This window comes from Excalfactoria chinensis, chromosome 3 (assembly GCF_039878825.1).
Source record: "Excalfactoria chinensis isolate bCotChi1 chromosome 3, bCotChi1.hap2, whole genome shotgun sequence".
NCBI lineage: Eukaryota > Metazoa > Chordata > Aves > Galliformes > Phasianidae > Excalfactoria > Excalfactoria chinensis.
Genome location: NC_092827.1, coordinates 93,235,990 through 93,255,561, shown reverse-complemented (window position 1 = coordinate 93,255,561; position 19,572 = coordinate 93,235,990). Strand labels below are relative to the sequence as shown.

The 19,572-nt window shown below is 39.5% G+C and overlaps 1 protein-coding gene across 1 annotated transcript in view; it reads right to left on the bottom strand.

Moving 5' to 3' along the window:
- Window positions 1-19,572, bottom strand: part of SPTLC3 (serine palmitoyltransferase long chain base subunit 3) — a 140,379-nt gene that overhangs the window by 64,463 nt on the left and 56,344 nt on the right. The window contains exon 2 of the mRNA XM_072333431.1: window positions 14,907-15,072. Within this exon, the coding sequence (XP_072189532.1) occupies window positions 14,907-15,023 (117 nt within the window). The 5' untranslated portion in view covers window positions 15,024-15,072. The remainder of the gene's footprint in view (window positions 1-14,906; window positions 15,073-19,572) is intronic.

Genomic DNA, 19,572 nt, shown 5'->3' with positions numbered 1-19,572 from the left:
ACATTTGAAGTGAACATTCCTGTGCTGCCAGGAGAAAGGATCACAGACCACAGTATTTCAAAAGATTTTCATTTTAGTGGCAGTCATTACAAAAATCTGGCCACTTAGTTGAGCCTTTCTTTGCAAACTATTTCCACATTCCACCTACGTCCACCAGCCTGAGCTGTGAAAGAAAGCTCAATGTTACCAATTTCCCTGTGTTTCAGACCTCAACAGAAGAATGTGGAAGACTTCTACATGAAAACTGCAAGTCTATCCTCATTCCCTAAGATCCATACCAGATACTCCTACCTTCCCCTCTCTGTACAGCCCTCAAATCTGCTATCGTAAGAGACATCCTGCAGAGGTGACCACATTTGCCCACAAGCCCTATGCTCAACTTTGGATTTGGAAAGAAAATTGTAAAATTAAAGTATTTTCTTAAAGAACAAATAGAAGCTTATTGTATGTTTAGCCCAGACAAGCAGAACAGAACAAAGGAGTTGCAAAAAGTTACAAGATTTTCCTAGAACTATCCTAGAATGGCAGTATGGTTAAAAGCTGGCTGTGGCAGCTACAGCAAGCATGGCTCCTTTTATTACAGCACATGCTCTGATAAAAATGTTCAGTCAACACTAAAGTATTTCATTTCAGAGTATGACATGTTAGTCAATACAAATGCTGGCTGTCAAATTTGTTTCTGTAGCTACTTTTGTGTCTGTGCTGTTCAGTAGTACTATTTCTTTGCTATTCACAAATGGAAAGAAAATATCACCTCCCCCTTTTGAGACTGCAGCTGCTCACTGACCTACATCTTCCTGTCCTCGTGTCATTCCTACCCCTCTGTTCCTTGCCTTCATCCTGGCTGAGATCACCAGTCACAGGCTCAACCCATCTACCTTTCACCTCCTCTTGGCTTTCCCTCTGTAGCCTCTAGCTACACCAGCACCCCGGCGAGCTCGGCACACCCCTGACCTAGTTCTCAGGGTGCATGCTCTGCCTCGAGCAGCTCCACCTCACACCAGCTGAGCACTACTGCACCACTGAGCACAGCTTGCTCCTCAGAACAACCAAGCTAGACTCTCCAGTTCAACCACTGCTTTATCTCACCACCCCATTTCCACCCTGCCTAGCCAATTTTCACCTGTGAGAGTGCTCTTTATCCCTTGCACTAACTAACACAGGATTTACTGACCTTAAGTTAAAAGCGAGAAGTTACAAAAGTTTCTGTTTTATCTTCACATGGTTCCTTGCCCATAATATTACCTCCCAAATTCTTAGATATTCTACTAGGTAGGTATATATCTTTCTCATAAGCATGCTTTTCTTGTAACAGATGTTTAAGTGGAATGTAAACCAAACTATTTGTAAGTGTAACCTGCCTGCCTTATGATCTAGACAGCTTTGTATGTAATCTGAATATGCTAACTAAACAATATTAGATTAATTAGATAATGCAGCTTATTTTTCCTATTCCAAAAGTTACCAGTCTCCATACAAAAGCCATACTTCTGGTAGCACTAGGGATATCCTTCCAATCCCTTGCATGTATGTTTCAACTTCTTTTCAAGATTCAACCCTATTTTCAAAATACAAAATATTTCAAAGCCCTGGAAATGTTATTACCTGTTAAACTGCTAGGATATTGTTGTTTAGGAGCTGTACTAAATCTTACATGTTGAATGATACGGACTGAAAAATAATCAGAAATCAAAAACTCTTGTTCTATTCTGCAATGATCTGCCAGAACAGATACAGCTCAGGTCTGATCACTTGCTTCAACCATGGCTGAATGAGGCTAAGAAAGAAACAAGATACTAGCTGTTGTATCAGGCTAAGACAAAAAGCTCATTGCCCAGTAGCCTACAAAGTAAAAGTGGTTCACGTGCTTCTACTATGAGTTTTAAGATATTATGCCAGTAGATTTATCACCAGACTTTGTAACTCTCACTATCAAGCATGATCTGATAGGTAAATATGTTTCCTATTCCAAGAAAATATGTTTGGCAAACATGATTGCCGGCACTACAGATTGCCATCTCTTATACCTTTGCAGTAATATTGCACTGCAAAACCTTAGCAAATCCTGTGGAAAACTGATGCTTTTTTTGGTCCAAGCAGATAAGCAGGCATAACACAGCCAAGAATGCAATGCTCTAAGCAGTGCTCACGAAATGCAGCCTTTAAATGTCAGCCATAAGCCAGGAAGATGTAAAATCTGAACAAAGCCAAGATAGGAAGAAGTAGCAAACAGTGTAGTTTGCAAATAAATTAGTCAGTCAGCCATGGTGGTTACCTACTGAGAAGTGCCAGAAAGCTGAGGTATTTTGATTAGTTTTCTCAACAAATCATCTGCCAAAATAATAAGAAAGCTAAAGAACCCTTAAATCATCTTCTGCCATCATTCAGACTTCATTTTTAAAGCAGAAGCCTTTCTCATCTATCTTGTTAGAAACTCTCTGACAGGCTTTTGACACTATTCAAGTAATTCTGTTTTTTTCTATTCTGAAAAAAAAAAATCTTCCAATTACAATCCCCCCCATCTCAGGGAAGTAGTGAAGACACCACAAAAGGCCTAACCACCATTCTTCTGCCTGAGCTTACAGAAACTACTGGCTACAAGGTGTGAGGTTTGCATTCATTATGTTTCTCTCTTCATGTCATGCCTCAAAATATGTCTCACTGGAACGTCACCACTGAGAAGGGGCAATATATGATCAACAGGAGGCAAAATGAAATCATGCAGTTGTTGTGAAATGTGTAAACACCAGACAGATGACAGTGGTGATTTGGAATCTGCTCACCTTCAGACCAGTCTCCTCTAAAGATGAAGAACTAGTGCATGATTGAGTTAGAACTGAATTGCTTCAGATCAACTGATAAAATATCTTTTATTTAAACTTAAATTCCTTTGGGTAGACTGCAAGAAAATAAATATCCTATGAGAAATGAAACCAAGCTGCACTTTTCTATCCTGGCTTAAGCAAAGCAACAAGAGAAGTAGACAGGTAAGCAGCTTTATACAATATTGATGACAAATCACTTATAAATTGAGAAGGCTGATGAAAATCCTCTGTGAATGAAGGCACATTTAGTAAATGCTTCTCCTATGTGTACCAGGTATTTTACAAGACAAGAACAGAAAATACAGTCTTTATCTCAGAAAATTTACAATCTAAATAAATTCCTCAGAAATGCAACGGTATTTGCCATGCAGAAATGAGTTAGAGCATAAGTAAACAGAGCTCTGTGAATTCTGGGAATAATAAATTCTTGCTTTCTGTGTCTTTTGCTGACTGACTTTGCTACCAAATACAGCGCAACTCACAGATGGAAACTTCCTCTTATTTGGGACACAGATCAAATCCCTCTTCTACTAGAAATTCTCCAGGGAACAGGAGGAATGAGTTTACCCAGCAGCTTCTCCTTAAACAAGGAATTTGCAGGGCCTTTTTTCCTTCACCCAGCTGCCTTCTTTAAGGAAAGCTTTGTCAAATCAGAATGAAAATGGCTGACAAGCTCACAAGTTGTTAAGGAGCTGACAGATGGCTCCTATCACTATGTGCATCTTGTTTCTGTAGAAAATCAGGCCCAAATAAACTCACATTACTGACTTCTAGCACAGCTACATAGATAACCTTACTTTTTGCATTTTTCCCCCTCATTCAACAGTCTTCTCCCCCATTCACATACATTTTGACACCAAGTCAGCAGGGAGTAAAAATAAGCACACCTGTGTTTCAAAAATCTGAATAACTTTTGTCATTGAAACTTTCCTCTAAGCATTAATATTTCTTTAACAAAATCATAGGATTACAATAGTATGTTTCTCAACGGATACACAGCATCACAGCCAAAAAAGCCAATGAAAACTTAAGCTTTACTTGTCCTACACACACACAAAATAAAACCAACACAATTCTCAGCACATATGCAAGAGTTTTAAGAAGGTTTCCAATTATGCTGAATTACAGATACAAAAACCAAAAAAATCCAACTACAAATAATACCTTCTCTCTCTGCAAGCTTTAGAATATTTTCCACTTACTGAGGAGCAAAACTGTTTTTGACCTTCACTTGCTTAATTTAATCACACTGTTCTAACACAGACATGCTAACATTAATATTTTCAAGAGTATAAAGTAATTGGTACCTTGGGTAAGATTGGTGGGAGATATAAACAGACAGAGTTCAATTTTTGATCCATTATGCTTGGTTATACGGCCTTGTTCATTACTAGCAAAGAGTTCAGTAACTCCCACTTTGGGAAAGCCACCAGAGCTGGAACTCTAACACAAAACCTACAGTGATTTCCTTCCCAAATCAAAAAGGTGATGTCAGGGCTTCTTTTATACAGTAAGACAGAAAATAGAAGAGCTTTCCGTTGTCAGAAGAAAAATTTAGGAAGAGCCAAGACACTGAAAAAGTACAGAGAGAAGGTGCTGGAAACAGATAGGTCAACTTGAGAATACTATGCAAATGGAGAGAGAAGAAAGGATCTCACAGACATTACTTAATACTGGTAACTGATGCTGTACTATGTCCTCTGCTAGCTTTCTATGCTGAATACCAGTGCCCAAAGACCAAGATTTTGGGGCCAGCCTGCTCACCTATCCATGCTTACTATAGACACACAAAACAAACAAACACTAGATAGCTTTCTTGCAGACCTTTTTAATCCTGCATCGTCAGGTTAAAGACAATACTCTATGGTAGAATTTTGTGTTTGTAGCTTTCACTACTGAACAAGGCATGAGAGAAGGCCAGTTAATTCCTTTTCAGGGATGCAGTTACTCTTCTCCTCATAGAAAAGTTTTATCCTAAAGCAAAACTGAATTTTATTAAAAATACTCCATTTCCAAAGCACATCTCCTGTCTCAATATGGAAAAATGGCACATAATTATGTTGCTAAAATGCAAGGATATTCTGCATGCATATCCTGTGTTCCACACTTCTGCATGTTTATGTACCACTGTATTCATACACATCTCAAAATTAACACAGACAAAATTGATAAACTATCCATATCTTTAAAACGTGTGTAGATTTTAAGAACAAACAGTTAGGCTTAGCATACATTAACAGCATAACTATCTGTCATAAAACCATGATGATCTCATGGGACGAACTGAATATATATATATATATATATACATACATATATATATTCTTTAAAAGGTGTATGATTTGCTAAGATATTATCTTTGTTTTGAAATCTTTATTTATTCCTACTTGGTTACGAGTAAGAATCAGACACTGGAATCAAGGGTTCTGAGTTCAGCTTGAAGAAACACTGTTAAGAAACATTTAAAGTCAAAACTCACTGACAGATAAGTTCCACCCACGTGACTTACTTCATTCATTATTTGATACAGTAATTTCACATTTCTCAACCTGGGATTGCACAGGTCTGTAACACAAGCACAATAGAATCTACTTTCTAATGCTTCTGATATAATCACAGATGCACCAATCCAATATTTAAAGGCTTATAAAAAGCCCACTACTGGCTCTTATACAACCTTATGCAGGTGGAAGGCAATTGAGGATGGTGGCTTATAGGTGGGGGAGGTCTGTGATTAGAAGAGAGGAAAAGATTTGGTGATTGCATCAAATCACTGTTTTGTTTTCTTCACAATGAAAAACAAAACTACAAAAGCCAACAAGATTTCTCCTATGGGTATTAACACTCCCCAGCCTCCCAGACAACCCCATACCACCCACACATGCAAAACAAAAAACTGTTTATATAACAATGATGCAAGGAAAAATTGTATGGTGACAACACAAAAAAGTGACACCTTATATAAGGAAGATACAACATCAACAGATATGCAGACAAGTAGATTTGTGCCTGAATAAAATGCTCCTTTGAGCATGCCTGGTGTCAATTGCCAGAATTCAAAAGCTCATACTAGTTGAATATGAATAATAACTTCAAAAGCTAAGAAAATGCATTGATTTTTCAAATGCTTTCTTGGATCACAATATCCCTTCAACAAAAGCTCCCTCACCACTCTGTGCCTGTGAGTTCTTTCCCTGTTTGGTGCTGGTATCTGTGTTGTGCTTGCAGCTCTAGAAGTGAGGCTGATCAGCAAGTGGCCTGAGCAGGAGATATGTTTGATCAGATCACAGCACTAGGATTCTCTCTTGAGAGCAGCTGACAATGAGATAAAAGCTGACAGTCACAGATGGTCTTGAATTTATTTCTCAGGTTATATTCCCTGGCCTCTGTGGTTCCTAGCTCTACCACTACAGTCACTGACACATGCCTGCTGATGAGTCTAACTGTAAGTGGATCTATACAGGTCTCCAACACAATGCTGTGCACAACCAGCAGCTACCTTTACCTTCAAGAAGTTCAACCTACAGGGGCCACAGAAGGAGAAACATGATTCAGATGATGAACCCTGAGTTTTGAGGGAACACAAGGAAAGGATGGCAATTTGAATATGGGGACAGACTGAGGTACCCTCTTGCAGAACAACCCCAAGCTCAGGAATGTACAAATGGCTGTTGCGATTCTAAGAATAGGTCAAAAGCTTTGTGAATGTGAGAGCAACCCAGCTGAAGTCTCAAACAGTACATGAGTCACAGAGGGCTGTATGCGAGACCTGAAGACCACATCAATCATCAGCAGTGACAGGAAAGCAGAAATTCTAATGGAAGATCCCGGAGGAAGCAGAATGCAATGTGATGTCAGCTAAAAAGGCTCCAAGTCTCATCTTTCTGTGCCCTTGTTGCTCAGTGAATAAATCTTCACTTCTTGGCAGGCTGAGAATGGTGAAAACAGTATTTATGGAAGATGGGGGAAATAACACAGCACATGCCAAAAAGTGCATTTGGCCAAACAAAAGAAAGGCTACAGTTGAACGATTTCCAAAAAGACTGAGATGATCAAAATATACAAAGCTCTGCTGTGCTATACCTACACTAGATGCTTTCCCAAGAAATCAAAATACTTTTAGTTTTTAGATGCAGTGATAGAATCTTCTGTCTCAGACTAAAGAGAGATATGGGTCACTCTCAGATTGATATAGGACTCCTTTCTAAGAACAAGGGAGGGAGAAAGCCACTAGGCCAGGGCAGGTTATGTATTACCTTCTGCTGAAGACTTATGTGCACACTGATATTTTCTGCCCTGTGAATTCATCTCCTCACTTCACAATTTCATACCAAAGGTATCTTGCTAAGTGCTTTAAGTATCCGTCTGAATTAACACATATCCCAAAGAGTGAAATTCTCATCATCTTTAGTCTGGAACACAATACTGCTGGATCCTGCATCCCACTCTGCTCCTTGAACTCTGTTTTTCTTCCCAGCTCAACATGCATCCTGCAAAGACAACTCTCTCAGACAATGGCCTCATAAAACTTCTGTTTTAGTGTATTAAAAAAAGTAGTGCTTTTTTTTCTATGTTAAAATTAGCAGCCAGGAATGGTAAAAATTATCTGGCTCTGCCAATGGTCATTGTAGGGAAATTTAATTTCCTGATTAGTTGCATGATGCTACAGTCTCGCCACAACAAATGCTAATTTTATTTAGGAAGAAATTAAAAAATGAAAATCCTTAGGAGAGTTCATACTTCTGGTGCCAGCAGAAACAGATCTGCATAGCATGATAAATTAAGGGCTCTTTATGGTGGCTATTACTATATAAAACAGGATTTGAATCACCGCTGCCCATTTGCAAACGGCAAACCGTAAGAAGCAACAGGATGTCAACCATATTCTGGCTTAAGTTCAGTTTTAGACAGACCTAGACAATCCCTAAGCAACCATTACCTTATCATTCTGCTCATTATACTCATGAACTGCTTCTGCAATGAAATGCAGTCAGCTACATCCCTTGCTAAGAACATACACAGAGAAATATGTATTACATTACCTTTTCTGAAAGCTATATTGCTGCTTATAACTTTCAAAGGTAATCAATTTCAATGCTAGATTGGTGTTAGTAGGCGGGAAATGGGACCAGCCACTTCATGGCTTTAATTTTTATTTAACTTAATTAGTGAATTACTCTAATGAGCAAGAGTAAGCTCCTGCAAAAAAATGTAGTCTTCTACCTAAGGTGTAGATATATCATGATTTAGGAGTTTAATACACATAGAGTGAGAAAAGAATTCCTGGGGAATACACAGCTTATATAATATATAATGAATATATATAGCTATCTCATCAGGTAGGTACCCACAAGAACCCAAGTGGACTTCTGTAACAATTCTGTCCATTCAGAGAAATGCTGTCTCCTTATACTATAGGATCACAGACCCACTTAAACTGGAGTAGTCCACAAGTCTCTGGTCCAAAGCTCTTGTTCAAAGGCAGGACAATATCAAATTCCCAGCCTGCTTTTTCTCAGAGGTTTACCCAGCTAGGTCTGGAAAGCCTTATGCTGCAGGTTCTAGAGTAGCCTGTCTCAATGCTGTTACCTGCACCTTGAATTTTTCTTCTCTTTGTATATGAAATCACCCCTGTTTCAACATCCATTGTCTCTTTTTCTCTTGTGTACTTCAGTAAAAAGCCTTACTCAGATCCCACAGCCTCTCCTCACCAGGTGCTGCAGCTCCCTGCCCATCCTTGGTGGCTCACCACTGGAGCTACTCCAACTTAGAATCATGGAATTGTTTCAGTTAGTCAGAAGGGACCCTTAAAGCCCATCTAGTCCAACTCCTCTACAAAGAATGGGGATGTATGTGGCTAAATCAGCTTGCTCAGAGCCCTGTCCAGCCAGACCCTGAAAGTCTCCAAGGACAAGGACAGGGCATCTACCACCTCTCTGGTCAACCTGGTCTCACCAGCACAAAATAGAGGGGCAGGATCACTTCCCTTGCTTTGCTGGCCACTCTTGTTTTGAAACAATCTAAAAACTGTCAGGTAAAAGTACCAGCTACGCTCCTGTTAATACAATCCAAGATACTGATAGTCTTCATCTCTGCTAGACTGCCCTGCTGGTTCACATGCAGTAGACTGTCTCTCAAGACTCACAGACCCTTTTTGGCAAAGCTGTTCCCACATGTCATTCAGTCTCTCGCTTGTACCAATGCAATGCAGCTTTGCATTTGTATTTGCTGAAGTATTTGATGCTTCTGCTGAAATATCTATCCAGTCTGTCTAAATCTCTCTAGCTGATGGCCTTGTTCTCAAGTGTATTGTCTGGTCTCCCCAGTCTAGTGTTGTCCACAAAATTGGTGAGCAGGTACTCTGTTTTCTTTCCCCAGTTTCTTCATAGTTCCCACAACAGACCCCTGAGAACTCATAACCAGCCTCCAGGCAAGGTATGAACCGCTAATCACTAGTCTTCAAGCCCAATGATCCAGTCAGTTGTTAATCCATAAACTAGTCTACCCACCAAGACCGCAATGTCCCAACAAGTATTTGACAACTGCATTGATAAAGTCATGGTAGATGACACCCACCACTGTACTTTACTTCACAGATCTAAGTCTCTTTATCGTAGAAGACCTTCAGTCAGACATTAAAAAGTCTTCCTTTTTGTAAATCCATGCTTACTATTCCCAGTCACTACCACCTTTATACTTCCAGAAGCAGTTTTTTGCTGGAAAGTATCTGTATCTTGAAGATGGATGGAACATCTGCCGTTCGTAAGTTATCAGGGATCTTCTTTATATCCATGACCTTTCAAAGATGAGAGTGTAAGATTCTCGTATGACATCAGCCAGCATATTCAGATGCAATCCTTCTGGTCTCATGCACTTATATGGGCTGAGATTTCTGAATAGATCCATGACTCAATCTTCCATTACTAGCAGTCCTCCTCCTACTCAAACCTTGTGGTTCAAGGCTTCAGAGAATTGGTTAGTGAAAACCCACACAAAGAAAGCTTTAAACAGTATTCAGTTTTTCAGTACAGCCTCACCTATACCTGCTGTCAGTAAGTCATCCCATCTATTCTGCAATGGACCACATTTTCAACAAGTATTTATTTACTAGAAATGCTGCACTAAGATCTCTTATTGCTTCTCTTAGGGTTAGGTTGCAATTGTTAACACTAAGTGAATTTGACATTCCTAATATGATCCAAACATGTCCTCCTTTGTAGCCTGCTTTTGCTTTAATTTCTTGTGCTCTGCCTGGTTGCACCAGAGGTCACTCATAGGTTAAGTGGTTAGCTAAGCTAGTCTCCTGATACATTTACATTTCATAAGTACAGGGGTGAACTGCTCTTGTGCTAAGAAGTGGCTGATCTTACGCCTTCCTTAAGCTCATTTTTCCCACTGAATTGCCATTTGCTTTTCTGCTTCCTAGGCCTCTCAAACCAAAGCAAATAAACACACACTGTTTTTCTTAAGGCTTAAACTTTCAAAAGTTAATTACCTGAATTTAGGGATTTCCAGGTGCTAACAGCGTAGTGACTCCAGTCCTACTGGAAACTTATTTGTCCTATGCAAAAAATCTCCAGACTTGTATTAAAATCTAATGCAACATACTTAAATTATTGCTACAAGAGTCCTTTACTGTTACATGTGCCTATCCACTAGTCACATCTCAGCTTGCTGAAGGTAGACTTCAACATTTCCTGCTTCCAAAGGATTGAGCTCATCACATAGCAAGGCAGATGACAGAAACAAGGGTGTGGATCTGAGACCTGTGATTAATGGCCGAGAGTGCTGGTGCAAAGCAGCAAATTTCTGGGGCTTGGAGCTGAGAAGTCAGGAGCTGAGGAAGAGGAGGTCACGTCTGTGGTGCCACGAAAGCAACAGGTAAAGTAATTGGTAGGGATCACAGATTGGAAACCAACTCTTGATATTTTGCTGTCACTACAGCTATGCAACTCTTACAGAGATTCCACTTTCTGTCAGCACATGCACAAATGGACAGGTCCTAAAGGCTTATGGGTTGAAGATGAACCAGGTTGAGGTCAACGAAGTCTACTTTCAGTTGGTTTTTACCTCAAACAGCACCAACAAAAGATATTTCAGAAAGTTCTGTTCTGATTGTTACAGTTGCACAATTGAGGCTACAAAGTTGGAAAAGTTGTTGTCTGATCAGCCTTAAACCCTCCCTCCTTTCTCTTCCCGTATTAACAAGTCTTATCGTACCACCCTAATTGCAGGAATTAGTTTATTTCCCCCCCCCCCTCCTCCCCCCCAGGGCTTATTAATATTTATACTGAGCTTCCCAAATGCTCCAGTTATACTAACTTCTGAAAAAGCATATGAAATAAATGCAATATGTGTGTGAGAGTACACCACAGAGAACAACTAGAGGAGGGAAATAAATTCAATGAGAACAGCTGCATGACATATTCTTTCATGTATTATTATTATTATTTTAAACTATCGGTGTTTTCTTCAAAATCTTTGTTTGGAAGCAAGTTACACTGTAGTACAGAAAAGAGATGAAGAAAAGCATAGGAGGAAAAATCATTGAAGAAACTGAGGATGACTGCTGTACAGAGTAAAAAGGTTAGGAGGAGGACCAGATGCCAGAGGACAGAAGGTAAATATAATCAGCCTCTGAATTTTAAAGTGCCCACATGCCAGAAGTCATCATGTCTTCTGGCTATCAAATAAGTGAGGTTTTCTGAGTTTGACTGATGTCAAACTTTCTGCTCCTTTCTGCTATCAGAATAGCTTGAAAGCCCTGAAAAAATGGTAACCTGTTCACTGCAAATTTCTTCCTAGCAATAACCATTCTTAGTGCAGAATGGGAAAAAACAAAACAATTAATGAATAGCTTCTGCTATCTTGGAGGATCTGTACGGCATCCAAGGAAATGATCTATCAAATAAATAAAACTGTTGAATCCATATCATAGAAAAAATAAAGTTCCCATTGGATCAAACACACCTATAGTTTTAAAATATGATGTCCTCTTCAATTGACACCCACAGTAAACAGAAATGCAACAGCAAAAGAAACCACAGCTGGGAAAATACCTTTCCTGGCTACTACAGTTAGATAACTAAATAGGCTAGCTACTGACTTGTGCCATACATAATCACCGGACCAAGTTTCAGATTCTGGATTAAAGCACAGGTGAAATGGAAGATATTTCCCACTGTCTACCTCTCAGCCCTTGGGTCTAACTGTAATCTCACTCCTAATGAATGCTACCAGCCAGAACCAAAGCAGTCAGACAAATATATATATATATATATAACGTATAATATATAATAATATTTATTATATTTTAAATAAAATTTATACATATATATATATATATATATATATATATATATATATATATATATAAAAAATCTCAGAAGCTGTTCAGACAAAGTGGTCTCTCTCCACTAAAGTAGCATACCTCTTCCCCAAAAGCAAAAGCATCTCTTCTGGCAGGATGTTTCACTGCTTCTTTATTATGTAGCTACCTCCTTTACTTTCCTTGGTATGACTACTAGAAGCAGACAGTCTCCCTGATCCCCTGCATTTGAGCATCCTTAATTACCCTCCACATTCCATTAAACAAAATTGTTATTTCAGAAAACTGGAAGCTTTGCTTTACCAGAGTTTTTTCCTCTTTCTGTCATGCATGTCTGCACACAAAAGTTCTTACATCATCAAGATGCATTCCTGAGCCAGTGTTTTCAAAGGCAGCATCTCCAATGCCAGTTCTTCCTGTGTGCTCCCTAGAAAAATGGCTTATTGAGCCAATTTCTGCAAAGCCTGACGTTCTAATCAGTCAACTGCACGCACCTATTGCTACAAGCTTCTAGCTTAGAAGCCGTCACTATACTGTACTTTTACTGCAGCCTCAGCACCATCTTTTGCCAAACCAGAACACCTACCTGTTTCTTTCCTCTCCAACTTGCAACATAACGCACCTGAAACTAAGCCCAGGAGTTAAAAACCGCCACAAATCTCAAATGCTAGAACCAGTATCAATAGCCACATCCTGAATAACCTAGCACTGTATTTCCTACCCTCTTAGAACCATTTAATGATGAAATAATCTGAACAAGCAGTTAAAATATATATGTGTGAGTGCACGGTACAGTATTAGGGGAAATCAGAGCAACACAGAGGAAGACAGGAACGGTGACAAAACTGGCTCTGGTTCCTGCACAGGCTTAACTGTGCTCCCAGCTACCATTTTTGCTGCTCCTCAGCTCCCCAGCTGTAAATGGCGGAGTAAACCTCAGCAGGGTGTTGCAAACATAAGACTGTATGATGTTGCACACCTTCAGCAGCAAGCCATGTAAACAGACCAGGTAAGAAGGAACAGTATCTATTCCTGTAAAATAGGATAAAGCATAAGTACCGAACAGGGTGAGGCAGCTGGGGTGGGGAAACAGACCAGACAGGAATGGGGAGATTCCTACCGGGAGTGAGATTCCTGTTTCATACAGGACTCTTGTCTGTTATTGTTTCCTTCTTTCCCAGTCTGCATTAGAAGCAGGAAGAGAAGGAAATGACAAGTAATTTGTAACACAGTGCTAGACTTGGATTTATCAAGTCAGCCTCTGATGACTCTCCTGAACGTCTTACAACTATTTTCTCAGCCATGAGCACATCTCTCCCCCTCCCTTCCAACCACATGGTGCCTGTTGCACTTCACTAATTCCACAGGTGCACCTACTAGAATTTCCTTAATGTCTTCGCCTTCCCTTTCAGCCCAGTCTTTCTTTCCTTTTTGCTCAGCCTTACTAATATTCTTCTTTACTTCTCCAGTCATGTCTTTTCTATTAAGGAGGAAATCCCAATTCATCTCCTCCCTATGAGTTTACTCCTTTAAAAACTGCTACTGTGTAGCAGTTTAATAATAAACAAGTAACATGGCTTAGTCCTTGAAATTTGCTAATCAAACTGAAAACAAAGATTTCTGGCACCATAGTGACAAATAACAAAACAAAAAGATTAGGAGATAGATGCTAGATTAGGTTTCTGGAAGCAGATTCCAAGAAAGGCCTTTTCGATCATTGCACAAGGTTTTGTGCTCTTCTCATCCTACACATGCCAGTGATCAGGATCAGGAAACACCCATACCAAGGGAGACACCTAAAGCCAGACAATCATTAAGCCTGACACTGGGCGTGCCTTCATTAGCAGTGCTAGGTGCGTGAGAGCTCCATTTAAAAAAGATATAAGATAGCAGTTTACTTGTAAAACAGTGAAGGCCTTTCCACACTTTTTGCCTAAAGCTTTCAACAGGCTGTGAGCAGAGATGATCAGGTGAGCACTGAGCCTCTTGAAGTAGCTTCTCCATTCTCCTCCTCTCACCATCACACCATGCTGCAAAGCCAGCCTCTCCCTAATCACTACAAGAGTTCCTACTAATGACAACAAGATGCAGAACTGGGATGCATTAGGACAGGTTCCCAAGCAGAATAGGTACCGCAGAGAGACAACATTAAAGAACGGGGCTCTTCTGGCAAAGGAATACCTTTGGTTTTCTGATGCTATACACTAGTCGTTCCACAAAGTGCTCACACAAATGAGAAGTGTTGGTTTGAATGAAAACAGCTTGAGAAAAGGGACTTGGATTTTAAGCTGCACAGGGCTGGAAGCAGGAATTGAGTCAACTGTGTAGTAACACACACATCAGAAAGACAGCTTCTCCTGCCTATATTTTTTTGGTTATATTCGTACAACAATAACTCTCTCTTTGAAAACTTCACACACTCAGCTTCCCACTGGCGATTCATACGTTACATAGTTGACTCTGAAACTGGTTAAGATTTAAAAGGAAACTTCTACCTTCCAGATTGTTGGCCTTGATATGAACTAGAGAGTAGTTATTCAGTAAAATACGTTGCATGAGCATTCACAACCCTTACTGCAGTTTAAGATAATAGAAAATATGCAGTATCACAGCCTGAGATTGCAAAAGTTAACACACAAGCCAATGCCATACCACCTGTTCAATGGAGAACAAGACCTTCATAAAACTACCTTAATAAACAATGTTACAAATAGTTGTTTTCAGTACCGAGATAGTGAGTAGCCAAATCTTACCTTAACTCCTTTGGTAATTCCATTTTTCTTACAGACTCCGCTTTTTAAGATGTTATTCTGTTTCTGATGTGGATGATGATGTAGATGTCCATTACAGACAGCACTGGGATTAGCCATCTGTTTAAATTAGTCAGATTCTCAGTTCTTAAGGGTGTCTCAGGTCTTTCTACAGTAAAAAAGACAGTGGGATGAACAGATAAAGTCCTTAGTTAAGGCCTGAAAGGTATCCAACTGGTCTGTCAGGATTTTCCAGGATGAGAGGAGGAACTATCTTTTGCAATATCTGAGAAACTTAAAACTCCTTCTTCCATACACCTTCAGTTCCAGCAACCTAGAATGGAAAATGCATAGCAGAAGGTGTACTCTCAGAACCTCTGAAAAACTCTGCTCATTGTCGGCTATTGTATGAACACAGCTTTTATGAGTCAACAAGGCTGCTGCAGCTATCAAGAAGTGGGTGGACTCAGAGGCGGAGACACTTAAAGACATATTACCTCCTAAATACCTCCCAGTGAGGAACATTACACTTTTTTTTTTTTCCCTCTCAATCACACTCCATACAGAGCTGTGTTACTCCACTTAGGGCAGAGTAATAAAATGCTTTGCTAAATTAAACAAAATAATCTGTACATTTGCAAGCTTCAACCTTATGAAAAGCATGCGCTGGCTGGAAAAATGTAGTGTTTCACTGAGTAGAACAGAACACTTCTCTTTTTCTTCTATTTTTAATTCTTTTAGAGGCAGTAATATACACAAAATTACCCTTCAAAGGAAATGGAAAGCATTTCAGTATTAAAATGAAATCTTTACCTAGCACTAGAAACAATTTATTTGGCCCCATCTTACAGACACACGCACGGGTGATTACTACAGTGAAGTGGCCCTTTAAACTCAGTTTGGCATGCATTACATGAAATTCCATGCTATTACAATCAGTGAGAACCTGATTTTTATAAAGTGCATCAATTTAGGTTTATTATTGTACTTCAGATATTAGTGGCAAAGCATAAAAGTAAAGGTGTTCCTGGCAACACGTGATAGAATCCCTTTCTCCCGAAATAATTAAAATTAGTATGGAAACAGATTAAAGGAAAGCTACATGATAATATCAATTTTGGGAAACAGTAAGGATGAAAGGTTAGGAGAATAAAAGTATATGGAGTGTTTTAATTGGAATGCAAGTGATATATAGAAACTACAGTCTAAAACTGGAGGACATGACGAAGGAGATTAAATACTACATGAGCCACTGAGAAAATACACAGGAAAACACATTGCATTGACTTTAAAAACTTGCCTTAGCCATGTACTGAATTGCTAAAATGTATTTTTCCTTTGAAGAGGTTTGCAAAGTAGGATGCCTGCATATGTTGAGACCAAAAGCTCGCTAACGCAATGCAAGCCTGAACTGAACTGCATTTAAAAGGAATACCTATGTATTTATTTCTTCTTCATTTTGCTCGTTTCATACCACTTTCTGATATGCTGAGTTTCCCATTAAGATGTGTAGATAACCTCCACAGTACATTACCTGGTAGCACTTCAGTTGTGACGAAATCCATCCCTTATTAGGTTTGATTCTGACCTCCTTGGAAAGACTTCTACTTACATATTCCAATTAATAAGACAATAACAGTTTTACAGATCTGGAGGTCCGGGTGGACAACAGGCTGGCCATGAACCAGCAGCATGCTCTTGTGGCCAAGAGGACCAAAGGTATCCTGGGGTCCATTAAAAAGAGCATGGCTAGCTAGTTGAGGGAGGATATCCTGCTCCTCTACTCTGCCTTGGTAAGGCTACATTTAGACTACTGGGAGTTCCTAAGTTCAAAAAAAGACAGGGACCCCCTCAAAGGAGTCCCAGTGGAGGGTCAGAAAGATGATAAAGGGTCTGGAGCATCTTCCATACAAAGAAAGGCTGAGTAACCTAGGTCTGTTCAGCCTGTGGAAAAGACAGCTGAGAGGGGATCTGATTAATGTTTATTAATATCTAAAAGTGAGGTGGGAGGCAAATGGATGAGGCTAGGCTCTTCTCAGTGTTGAATAGTAATAAGACAAGTGGTGGAGTCACTGGCCCTGGCAGTTTCCAAGAGGCATCTGGATGAGGAGCTAGAAGATATGTTTTAGTGGCTTGTGGTAGTAATGGTAATGGGAGGACAGTTGGACTAGATGATGTTATAGGTCCTTTCCAACCTTGGGATTCTGTGAGAAGCTGAGGAGTTTCTCTCTATGGAGATATTCAAGTCCTGTCTGGATGCCTACCTGTGCAACCAATTGTAGGGTACTTGCATTAGCAGCGGGGTTGGACTCAATGATCTCCTGAGATTCTGTGACTGCAGATGTAGAGAAGAGATCAATTGCAAGTCATAATAACTGTCTAGAAGTTCAAGAAAAAGACAAATGAGGAAAGCCCAGTATTAAACAGAATTAATAGTCAGTAATACTTTACTGCACATCTGTCACTGGATGCCTTTATAAATGAAACAAGGTAACAAAGGAGAATGATCTCAGCACCTAGCAACCCATTCCCACCAAGAAGCATTCTTCATCTAGGTATTATTTCCTTGGCTTTCATGGCAAAACATTCCATTTGCTTAGCCAGTTACTGTTCATTTTGACCATGCTATCATAAAAGTAAAATAAGAACAATTGCCAAAGTAGTGGTTTGGCTCCTTGGCAGCTTCCAGCAACTCAGCTAACAGTTCTGCCAGGTACACAGAGCACCTTCCAGGGCACAAAGCGATATTATCAACATGTATGTCTTATTGTTTTTTCATTCAGTTTTGTGGGATGGGGGGGAGGGAAATCTCTAATTAGATAACAGATCATGTAATTCTGACTATTACATTCTGTACTTGTTATTCATTTCAAGACCCATGAACAAAGTCCTTTTTGTATGAATACGGTAGTGAATTAAATATGCTATATGCTTAGTTTTCAACGTGTCTAACAAATTGATGCCAAGCAGACAGAACTAAAAAATAAAGAGACTACATTTAAATTTGAATTTAAATAAGCAATTTTTAAAACCCCAGAGAACAGCTGTCCTTTTGGACTTCTTCTAACCATACTCTAACAGCCAAAGCTCACAAAACAAGTACCACTACGGGATGCATAGGTTCCCTGCCCTGACTCTATTTGGAGCAAGTGTTTTATAGAAGGGATGAATCTTGCCAGATAAACATATTTGATCTGTAAACAGGATGTGGTATTGCTTCTGGAGAATAAAATGTTAAATTGGGCCCTTTAGAAACCCCATCTTACTCAAAGCCATCTGTTACTCAGGTGTCTACATCTATTTCTACCATGCTACTTCTTATCTGCACCTAAATTAATTAATTAAATATATGGGAGTCTCTCCTGCTTGGACAAGGAAAGACTTGATAACTGTGTTACAGAACATCAAAACCACAAACATTTTGTCTTTTTACCATTCTGTAAAGTGAAAGAAAAAAAAAAAATCAAGCTAACTGTAAAAGAATTGTGTGTATTTTAACTGCAGGTAATCCCAATCCAATGAGCTTCATTTTACTAGCTTAGGTACTGGTCAGAAGTAAAAGTTAATCTTTGAACACTGTCAAGAAAATGATGAATTCCTAAGGCTAGTAGCAGATCACATGCGTCCCACAGAGATGTTACCTAAGTTACCTACCTTTACAAAAGTACAATGCTGCAAGAACATATCAGAACCAAATGTAAACTGTAATTCAGAAGGATTCCACAGGATTCCTGTTCATCTTAGAGAAAAGTTAGTTATGAAATGGTCTTGCAATCTAGTTGCAAGATCCTGATAATTTCAGTTCATGACAGGTGCAAATTTACATGCCACAAGCAACAATAATGGCCTACACAAAGACACCTACAAGCTTTACGCTTAACTTTCCAGGACGGATAACAAACAGGAGATGAAAAAGACCTGGGACATCAAAGTCAATTTTGTTAAACATCGTGGTTTCCTTAATACTTCAGCTAAGAGCAGAGTATTACCCAGTGATGCAATATGGAACTACACAGCCCTTCCTGCTATCCTGATCACTTCTCTTACAACAGAAGTCCATGCTATTATGTCTATATACCACTGAGGACTTATTCTCAGACTAGCATCCCAGGATGTTCAGTTTGGTACCTGTGAGAAATGGACATCTGAAACAGTTTCCGCCTCAGATATGTTCATGAAAATCATTGTATAGTGACCAGTGAAGCTGAAATAAATGAATAGAAAGATACCAGAGCAATAAAGCAACATAAGCAATGGCAAATGCCACATGGCAGCTGGTCAGTCATCTTTTCAGTCTTTCCAGATTCATTCAGAATTCACTGGCTGAAGGCTAACTTCTTAAACATTCAAACAGAAGGATCCCATATCCATAGTTGCTGCTTTAAACCTCACCCAATACATCTATGGAAATGGGGATGGATGTCATTCTTCACTTGGGTGTAAAACTGCACATAAATGTTGAAGGATCTCCTCAGTGCCCTTGCACAACCACCCCTTGAAGGACATTTAAATTTGGTTCAGGAAATAATCTTAGAGCACAGAATCATAGAACATTCTGAGTTGAGAAGGATCCATCTTAGAACGAAGCCCATGGCATGAGCAGGTGCACCCAACCAGCGCTGCAACAGAGGACACAGTACAACAGGCAGGGCTTTGCTACAGCAACACT